The 10,433-nt window shown below is 39.4% G+C and overlaps 1 protein-coding gene across 1 annotated transcript in view; it reads left to right on the top strand.

Moving 5' to 3' along the window:
- Positions 1 to 9,628: 9,628 nt before the first annotated feature.
- Positions 9,629 to 10,433, top strand: part of CEP131 (centrosomal protein 131) — a 25,085-nt gene continuing 24,280 nt past the window's right edge. The window contains exon 1 of the mRNA XM_029284027.1: positions 9,629 to 9,650. Coding sequence (XP_029139860.1) covers positions 9,629 to 9,650 — 22 coding nt within the window. The remainder of the gene's footprint in view (positions 9,651 to 10,433) is intronic.

The following is a 10,433-nucleotide window of genomic DNA, read 5'->3' as shown; positions in this document are numbered from 1 at the left end:
CTAATGACTCTTAAGAGGTTCTTTGTCTTCTTGAGTTCCTGGCTCCAACCTTCCTGATGGTCTTACATCTGCATTTCTATAGGGCTGGTTCCTGCTTGGGGCAAAGAGATGATGCCAGGTTTGGTTTTTGGTTTTAAAAATCCTTTTTGAGGAAAAATATTTTTCTGCCTTTTTAATATTTCCTTCTCTGGGGCTCTGACTTCCCACACGACCTTTGTAGTTTCTCCATGGTCACAAGATCAAAATTCAGGTGCTTGGCAACTGGCTCATATTTATGATGGTTGCAGTGTCCTGGGGTCATGTTATCAGCTTTTGCGACCTTGTGACAAGCACCGTCAATGGGGAAGCCAGATTCATTTACCAATGGTGTTACTAACTTAACTACTACAGTGATTCACTTAGCAGCTGTGGCAAGGTCGCAAAATGGAGCAAAACTCACTTAACAAATGTTTCATTTAGCAACATAAATATTGGGCTCAATTGTGGTCATAATTCAAGGACTTACCTGTAGTTAGTCTTGAAGCCAACATACCAAGTATTAAAGCTTGACCTTAATCCTGGACAAGGATTCTAGTATCAGGTTTTAGAAACACATTTAATTCTACAGGCCATTGTAAAAAACTCCATTGGTGTGGGCTTGAGGTGTGTGTGTTCCTGTTGGTTCTAGTGTGTGCCTCTGTCAAAAGGTCAGTCTTAATTGTCCTTCAATGTGTCTGTTGGCTTATCTTTGTTATGTAGATGGTATCTGGGTATTTATGGGTTTGGGGAAGTAGGAATGAATGGTCTGCTTAATTACTCTTGTTCAGGTAATTGGTTTTACTATTTATTAGTTGATTGAGCAATCTTAGCAGATCTTTGTTAAAATGTACCTATTTGATTGCAAAATAATTTCTAGTCCTCATGAATTGAGACAGGGGAGGAAAGAATCATATGTGATTATTACTAATTATTATTCTTCCCACAACTTTTTCTATAAAAAGTATCATTTCCTCCACCATTATTAGTATATAACAGTGTTTCAACCCATATAGAGCCTGGTCTGTCTTTTAAATCCCTTCCCTCTCCTTCTCTGGGATTTCCTTCTATTGCTATTTTTTTTCTTTATTAATGGGCAGCAGATAAACCACTGGCACCTTCCCAACATTGGATTGGTTGTGCTTCTTCTTTTTCCCCCAGACCCTTCAATCTCTGTGAAGAAAATGCCTTCTTTTATTTGTCTACTTTTTATAGCTGTGGCTCTTCCAAACCCACACATCCCTCCTCCATCTGTTTCAAGGTTGCAGCTTTCATAAGCAATTTTGCCATGCTGACACTGGGCCAAAAGCCTCAAATAGGAGGAGAGCAAAGCAGTCCAGGTGCCTGCAATTTTCACAGCAGCCTGTTCTTCCACACCCTGTTGTGATTGGGTAATGGGTTCCTCTGTCTTTACCCAAAGATAAACTACTTTTATCCAATTTGGGATAATTTACACAGGTTTGGGAAGCACTGCCTACCATATTAGATGTTAATATGGAATGACAAACATTATTGCATGTATTTGCAAGCATTTTTGAATTATGTTTCAAAAACGTGGAGCTTATCACAAGAAAAACTATGGATTTTGGATGATATTTTCTCTTTATGGGATAGATTTTATGATCAAAATATATGTTCATTATCTTGTATCTTGAGGGTGAGTTTATATTCCTCATATGCAACATGTCTTGGTTATTTTTTTTTAGTGTTTGGTGTCTTTTTGTTTCTCTTTGCTGTTAACACTCGTTTGGATTTTTGCAACCCAGATCTGATAGCCTCCGGTTAACTCTTAGATATGCTACTTCAGTGAAAAATAACCCAGCACAAACCCAATTTGATTAAAATTGCAGAACACTTCATTTTTCTGTAGTTGAATCCTATCATTTTAGGTGGTTGTTGGTTTTTTTTTGCTTTGCAGTGTCACCATGTATTTTCCCTACAACCACTTCTTGTGAGCCTTAGTGCAATTTGTTGGTATTTTGGATCCTAGTTACAGGCAGCTTCATATTGGTGGTTAATGACTGAACAAATGGTTACTGCAAACACATGACATGTATTTCTTTATTTCCAGCATGGTTGGTTGTATGGCTGCTGAAATCCTTTGTGGAGGATTTTTTTGCAATTCACAGTACAGTATCAATCACTGACGCAGGCACTGCTGGGTAGAGAAAGAATATTTCGATATTATATTGCCACAACTGTGACTGGGTAACATAAATTCCTAGTCTCTAGAGAAATGGTTGAAGTCAGGATAGCAGAACAGCAGATAGCAGATCAGATAAAAGCACCAAGCGTTGTCTTTACTCGTGTGCTCCTATCAAAACCGGAAAGTACAGTTTGAATCATATTTATGGTTCGCCATTATGTTTACCGTCCGCCGATTTCTGTGGAACCTAAATTAGGCTACAATTCGCAGCCCTCGCGATTGTCTTCGAATAACTTGGGTTTCTTACGCACTTCCTCGCCCTTCAACACTTGGTTTGCCATTACGACTAAGTCCATTGCGAAATAAAAAAAAAAACCGGGTGAGGCAATGGGTAGCAAAGCCGGTTTAGTTACTCGATTCGATTATTAGGACCCAGCCACGTAGTTTCGGTGCACCGCGCAATACCACGACACCATTGGGGATGGGGAAGGGGCGCCAGCATTGCTACGGGGTGTTATGGCGCTCCATCCCCCTCTACAGTACCTGGGTGGGGGAAGAGTTTTCTTTGAAGCGCGCTTGCACTAATATTTCTCCTTAAAGGCTAACGTAGCAAAGGGGCGGATGTGCAAGACCACCGCGGAGGACCCACTCTTTCGCGCCGCCCACCCCACAACCAGGGCTCGGAACAAACGCTCGGCTCGCCCCGGAGATCTGCAAGCTAAAAGCGGCCAGAAGCATTCCGGGCGGGAGAAGGGGCGGTCTTTAGGCAAAGCTCCTCCTTTGCACGAGCTCTCGGCTCGCACCGCTGCTTCTCCTACCCCCCCACTCCGTCACCCTCTCCTCCTTGCGCTGTCAACCAAGCTCTGGCAACTGAAGGACACGGAGATTAGCCGATGAGGAGGCCGCGTCTCCCAAAGCCGGCCAATAAGAGCATCCAGGAGGGGCGGGAAGCTCAGCCAGAGTCAGTGCGCGTGCGGATGGTTGCTAGCGGCGCTTCCCCCCCCCGCCCGTCTCACTTTTGTTGTGGCTCGGAGGGAGGGAGGGAGGGAGGGAGGCTGAGGTCTTGGCACCAGCGACGGGGAGCTTTCCCCCCCCTTCCTCTCTTTGGTTTTGGTGGGCCGGGGGTGGGGCTGGGGGAGAAGAGGAGGGGGAGGAGGAGGAATGACTCCCTTTTGGCGGAGAGCCTCCTCAAGGTGCAGCTTGCTCGGGAGGAGGAGGAGAAGCTGCCCTGTGTGAGGACGGCTCTTTCGGTCCGAGCTAAACGAGGAGCCCTCTCCCCACTTTTCCTTCAAAGCCCGAGAGAAAGAAAGAGAAAGCGGCCCTCTCATCTCCTGAAGCTCCCCGCAAGGGTCCGGGGGAGGAACCTCGCGAGTCCATTTGAGGTAAGGGGAGAGATTGGGGAGAGGGGGGGGTGCAAGGGGAAGGACACGAGAGATTTTCCCCTTTCCTAAATTCCCCCTCTCTGTGATATGGAGGGGGAGCCATCCGATTTCCCCATTGGGGGGGAGGGAGGGGGTTCCCCACTTTTCCCCCCCGTCTCCTGCAGCGTCTCCTTGTTCGGCGAAGCTTTGCAGAGCTTCCCTTTGCAAGGCTGGTTCTTAAAGGGACCCAAGATGCATAAGGGCTCTTTGCTTCCCCCCATGATTAGACAAAAGTCTTCTTAAAAGAGGAACGGGTATGTTATCGGCTCCTGCCTTATATAATATTATATATATTATAATATGTAATGCATTATATTATATATAAAATATAAAGACAAATAGAAATAAAGAGTAAGAGCTCCTGCCTTACTTTTCCAATCTGTTCTCCCTTGCCTCTTTTCAGCATTTTGAGGAATTCAGAAAGTTAAAAAAGCGTAGATCGCTTCTTTTTTGTTGGTGTCCCCAAAGGCCATGTCAAAGACATGCCTTTTGCCTCCTTGACTCAACATTTGAAAGATTGCTAAATTTATTTGTGCAGAACTTTATGAATCATACCGTACACCATGCATATGGTCAAGTGGACTATGATCTGTGATCATTTTTGTAATAAATGTATTCGTTTTAAAAATGCTATTAATGTTCTTCTGCAAAAGAATGGGAAATTAATACCAGTTGATAGTCCTCAAGATAAGATTAGAATATTCAAGAATCTATATGTTTAAAGTACAGCATTGGCTTCCATGTTATTTTTTTTAAAAAATATATTTTTAAAAAGTATTTTAAGAGTCTCATGTCTTCTTTTTTGTTTAAGCCCTATGCTTTTATTTTTCTGTCCCAACAGGCATGAATCGTTTTGCCAAATTAAAATAACACATAAAGTACATCCTTTCAATGCTTTGCTATATTTAATGTAGCAGTTTCCTCATTTAGCGACCAGGTCAGAAGTGATATGGTCACTAAGCAAACATAACTGAGAGTGAGAAAGAGACATTACTCTTGCTCCAGTATGCATTGTCAGGTGCACAAATTTGAGCATAAGTGTGTGCACTTGTCCAAAAATCTTTAGGTTGCAAAAACCCAGATGCCCATCATATGGCAGCAAATAGTTTTTGCAACTTAGTTCTAGTAAACGTATAATACTTCTTGATGTGTGGTTTTCACACTTGATGTAATTGGTGTTACAGAACCAACCACAGTAATAATAAATTTTCTTTGTAGATTCACATATGTATAGTGGCTGAATCTATGTTTATGCATTTGTGGAATTTCAAGGATGATTTATTTTTTCTGGTACATACAATATGTGTTTCAAAGACAGATTTGAGTGTATGTTGCTCATGTGACCTTATAATTTCAAATAAGAGATTGTCTTGTTTGAAATCACTCATCTGAAAAGTTTAAAGGCTACACTATTCTGGTGGCAAATATGTTAAAAGAAGAAATAGTTTTAACAGTGTAATCTCTATGTGGGATGAAAAAATTTCTTTTGATATTTGAGGTACTTTTTACACACTTTTATCAGATAAATGATATAGTATGTCAAATTCATTCTATATTCTTTATCCTATAAAGTGTAAAAATTACCTCAAATATCAAATGCAAGAAAGAATATTTGTAATTTGCTTATTTGTAATTTTAATGCTATCTTTAAAACATAGTGGGATTTCATTGTCATTGATACAATTACAATTAGGTGACACATTACAGTGCACAATGTTTATATTTTTTAGCTAATTGAAAGTTTAGGGCAGTTAATATGGATGGATGGTTTCAGTTCTATTTTTTTTTAAAAAAAGTGTAACCTCTAAATAAAATTAGAAGCATATCTTTCAAAAAATGTAAACATGCCCCCAGAATAGCTGAACTACAACACGTAAGATTGTAACTAATCTCTTTTCTGTTGAATCATTCCCACAGGGAATAATTTTGAGGAAAGACATAGTGGGCAAGAATGAAGGGGTGGCAGAGCTGAAGTTAAATGTGAAATCTCTCCCCCCCCCCCCCCGATATTTCTCTTTTAAGCTCCGAAGTGGGATAAACAGCGTCTCTCTAAAGTCTGAACCAGATTGCTTGCAATAAATAAACAACAGTTTGAGATTAATTCATGAGAGCTGGTGTTCAGTACAAACACTTGCCTAAGTTTAAGTCTGATACTATAACCTCTCTTTTGAAAAGCAGTTTTGGCATAAAGATAGTCAGTTCCCCTTAATTACAGATTTTTCAGATAATTGGAACTGTCAGGCAGAAGGAATAGCTGCTGAGGTAGTACTGTACTTGTCTAATTTGTATTCTTTTGAATTCTGACACAAGAAAAGGTTAGTCTCTTTGAACAAGGATGATTTGCTTAGCATTGGATGAGTGAACGTCAGGGCAAAACTGGTGACCTTACATTCCAACATTCAGGTTTTATTTTGTGAGTTTTACTAAAAAATAAATCTGATTCTGGTAACTATTTTCTTTTTTCACCATTGTCCACTGAAAATTACCTTGATGGAACTTTTTGTCTGCAAAGAACTAGGTGCAAAATCCACATTTGTTTCCCTTTACAATTAGGAAAACAAAACATTTTGCCAATCATACTTTCTGCTGTATTGCAACAAATTAAGAATGAATTGCCTCCAGCAAAAATGCCCATGCTTTATTGAGGTTGACCTGTAGATATTGGGATTAGTCATCCCTGTATGGACTTAGCAAATGGTTAATATAATTCAAAGGGAGAGAATTTGATGTTGCCACCTTGCACATTTTTTTACTAACTCTCATTAGACGCAGCTAGTATGACCAGTGCAAGGGATTTTAGTAATTCCAAAGCATGTGGAAGTTATTATTACAGTGTTGAATAATGCACATGGAATAAGCAAGACTTACGAATCAATTTATTCATTATTTTCCCTTTATTTACTGAGCTTCTCTAATTCAAAATGAAGAGTGCCCGTGGCAGCAGTTCTTCCTTTCAGGGAAACGGTGTCAATGGCGTAGACCTCATTCTTACAGGACTGCCTATGCAAGTGCTTCAGCGCCCTAGCAGTGCCTCCCCAGGCAAACACATCGCTCGTTCCATTTCTGTCATTACTGAAAACAAACCCAAGAGGAATATCCTGGTGAGTACTGATGTTGTAACAAGCTTTTCTTCCAAAGCTTATGGTTTATATTCATTTCACTCCTAGTGAATAGATTTGCTTTAAATGTAACCTTTAACTTCTATCGATGTACAAAGTAATAATGTGCCTTCAATTTGTCTGGATGAAGAGCTTTGTGCCCTGTGATTCTTTTGGTCAAATCAGAGAGAGAGAGAGAGAGAGACGAGCCAGTGGTATAGCAGATAAGAGGTTGGACTAGCAGTGGAGAAACCCAGATTCTCTTCACTCTCAACCACAGAAGCTCACTATGTAACTTTGGGCCAGTCATTGTCCCAGCCCAACCTACGTCACTAGTTGTGTTTTTGTGCTGAAAAAGGAGGGACCACTATACACCTTGCTTTGTATAAGGTTTGGAGCTACCAAATGAAAGGCAGGATGTACGTCTAACAAAAAGAACAATAGTTGCCTTGACAAAATACTTTACCTTATCTAGAAACATCCCTTTTCTCTCTTGACTCTTGTCACAAAAGGCAAAAGAAGCTTCTGCATCCCTTCTGCAAATGCTGGAGAATGTGGAGGAAGCATTGCCTTCCGATCTTTGCTTAGGTTTCCCCAGCACTAATCAGAACCAGAAGATGCTTCCCTGCAGGGGTTTTATACATGGGGGGAAGTTCCTGCTTTTGGCAAATTCTACAGGATGCTGAGGGAATTCTGTGAAATAGAAAAAGGTGAAGTGTTGTTGCTCTTTTCTATTAAGATGCAAGAAGGCCAAGTTTCACAAAACACTTTGAAGAGGGCGCTTTCCTCAGATCTTCCTTGAAGTGAATACTCCTTCAGAGAAAGGGCATGGCTCAACTTGGAAAACTCTCTCTTTCCCCTCAGCCTGGCTGGCTCAGGAATTCTGGGAGTTGAAGTCCACGAGTCATAAAAGAGCCAAGGTTGCCTACCCCTGAACTAGACTTATAAATTGGGTTGGGGGTAGAGCAGAACTGTAGCTGTAAGTTGTTAAAGTCATTTGATGGAATTGTGAAATACTAACACACAGGAAACTCATGAAAGAAATGTGTTTGCGAAATAAGCCATCAGTGTTATAGTGCAGTCTGTTGCTGTGCTCAACAATAGGTAGGGATTATGTAGAGTTTATAGGGATGTGTGACATTCTATCAATTCTTTTTTCTGTCCATATTAAAACCTTTACTATTTAAGTGAGAGAGTACAGAAGAAACTATGGGACACACTTCATGACCAGCGGTGGGGAAATTTCCCAAAATTTTAAAATGGAAAGGATCAAACAGCTTTCAGAACAAGCTGTCATGATAGTCAAGAGAGAATGAAAGCGAATGAAAGAAATAAGCAGGGTAGCTGAACATAGGTTTCCAGAGACAAGCAAAAACAAAACAAACCAATGAAATTGGCAAATCGAGGAAAATAAGGAGATAAAATATATATATTTTTTAAAAAGAACAGAGAAAATATGAGAAAAATCTATAGCTAGCATGGGAATATTGAATAGTTATTACAGAAGAAATCTAGTAGAGGCAAATTAGGTTAAACAAAGATAGACAATACTGAAAGTGTTCAAATAGAATTATAGAATGATATAAATGTTTGCAAAGATAGAAGATATTAAAAAACCAATTTAAAAAGTTGACATGAAATACAGACACTGAAAAAGAGTGAGAAAAAGAGAGACATTTAAATTGTAGACCTGGAGGTGGTTACCGAGAATACCATTGACTACAAGAACAATCTAATCAATCCTACATAAATAATCCCTTCTTCTCCAGCCTTGGCCAATATTGTGAATCTATATTGCCATACACTTGACCAAGCTGATGAATCTGTTCTGATGCAAGGCTTTTTGCCTCACTAGATCTACACAAAATATACAACACTGTGGAGACTTTAAAACGTTTTTTCCCCTGCTTAAAACTTAAAGAATACTTTCAAGACAAAAAATTCCAACACATTTAGTCATTAATTCAACACATCCTGGGACTACACAGCACTGTAGATTATACCAAATCCCAGATGCATTAAAAAATAACACTATATGAACACCCCAGATAGATGTAACACTGAATCAGATAATTATATTGAATGTTCTTGCCCATAAGCATATCAGTAATTTTTTACTTTTTCTACTTATCATAAAAATTGATAAAACAACATTGCTAGTAGGGCAGAACAAAATGCCTTCTGAGACCTCAAGAATAGCAACATTAGCAAGCTGATAAGATTTGTCATTATGAATAAACTGGATTATTTCAAGAAAAGAGAGAGACAGCTGTCCAAGGCCATATTGTACTAACTTTTATTTTCATATCCAAACGGCAGTATATCAGAAAAAACTATGCAATCTGATGAAAGAGGTCCCCCCACAAACAGGGACTTCAAGTCATCCATTATCACTGATGCCAACATAGCATACCTTGCTTTCAGACCCATTCATACCTACACACATAGCTTCACTGTATCCCAGTGTCTTTTTGGCTGATCTAGAATAATGCTTTCTCAACGTCTACCTCCTTTAACCTCTCCTTTCCTTGGGATTCATTGGTTATGTTTTCATCAATCAAATTGCATTATGACTTCAACAGTATCTATCCAACCATCAACCTTGACCTGTATGCAGAACAAATCCACATTGTCGATGTAATTATCAAACTACATAATGGGCACATGAACACCAACCACTTTATACAGAAAGCTTATAGACCATTATGCATGCCTATATCCTTCTGCCTTTCATTTAGAACATGCCCCAAATATATCATCTTTACTCTAACAATCATTCTCAACATGGGTCATAAGGCCACCCTCCTCAAAGGAATCATGCCATATTTCTAGGAGCCAAAGGTCTCTACACAATACCATTTAGATTAATAAACATAAAAAATGTTTAGGTACCATTTCTACAGCTAACAGGGACAATGAAATGTGTCACAGACGGAAGTGAAACGTAGATGGGGGCCATGGGCAAAAAAGGTAGGGAATCTGTGCTCCAACTGCTTGTATATAAACAAGTACCCACAGCAAAGCAGATTCTCAAGGGAATAGGAAACAATACAACAAATATGACATTAGGACTCAGAATAAGGGCAAAGTAATATTAGAGCATTTCAGCCTTCTAGGACACTCCACTACAAATCCCAGAGTAGCCATTTGGGGAACAAAGAAACTTTGCCAGTATAATTGTGCAAGAGATTGCTGAACTCATATGTAAAAATGTTTCAAGTTACCTCTGAAGGCTTCAACAAACAATGGATGTTTAACACTTTACAATTGTTACAACTGATTGTATAATTTGCATCTGCATAATCAATCTGTCTTTCCCTTCTTCCCTCCTTGCTCCCCATCCCATTTAAAATCATTGTAGTTGATGAAGTGTGCTGTAAGTCACCAAACCTATGCCTTTTAATTAAAAGTCTGAGAGACGCCTCCCTCTGATGTTCAAAAATACAATAAACTGTAAGATTATAGTAGAAAAAACAATCAAATACAAGATGGCATTTTCCTCAATATAATGTGCATGTCTTTGAATATAATTTGGTTAAATGCTGTTGGATAGATCTTCTTCTTCTTCTTCTTCTTCTTCTTCTTCTTCTTCTTCTTCTTCTTCTTCTTCTTCTTCTTCTTCTTCTTCTTCTTCTTCTTCTTCTTCTTCTTCTTCTTCTTCTTCTTCTTCTTCTTCTTCTTCTTCTTCTTCTTCTTCTTCTTCTTCTCCTTCTTCTTCTCCTTCTCCTTCTCCTTCTCCTTCTCCTTCTCCTT

This window comes from Protobothrops mucrosquamatus, unplaced genomic scaffold (assembly GCF_001527695.2).
Source record: "Protobothrops mucrosquamatus isolate PMUCROS unplaced genomic scaffold, P.Mucros_1.0 scaffold_99, whole genome shotgun sequence".
Taxonomy (NCBI): domain Eukaryota; kingdom Metazoa; phylum Chordata; class Lepidosauria; order Squamata; family Viperidae; genus Protobothrops; species Protobothrops mucrosquamatus.
Note: the sequence above shows the minus strand (reverse complement) of the source record. Positions and strands in the feature narration are given on the sequence as shown.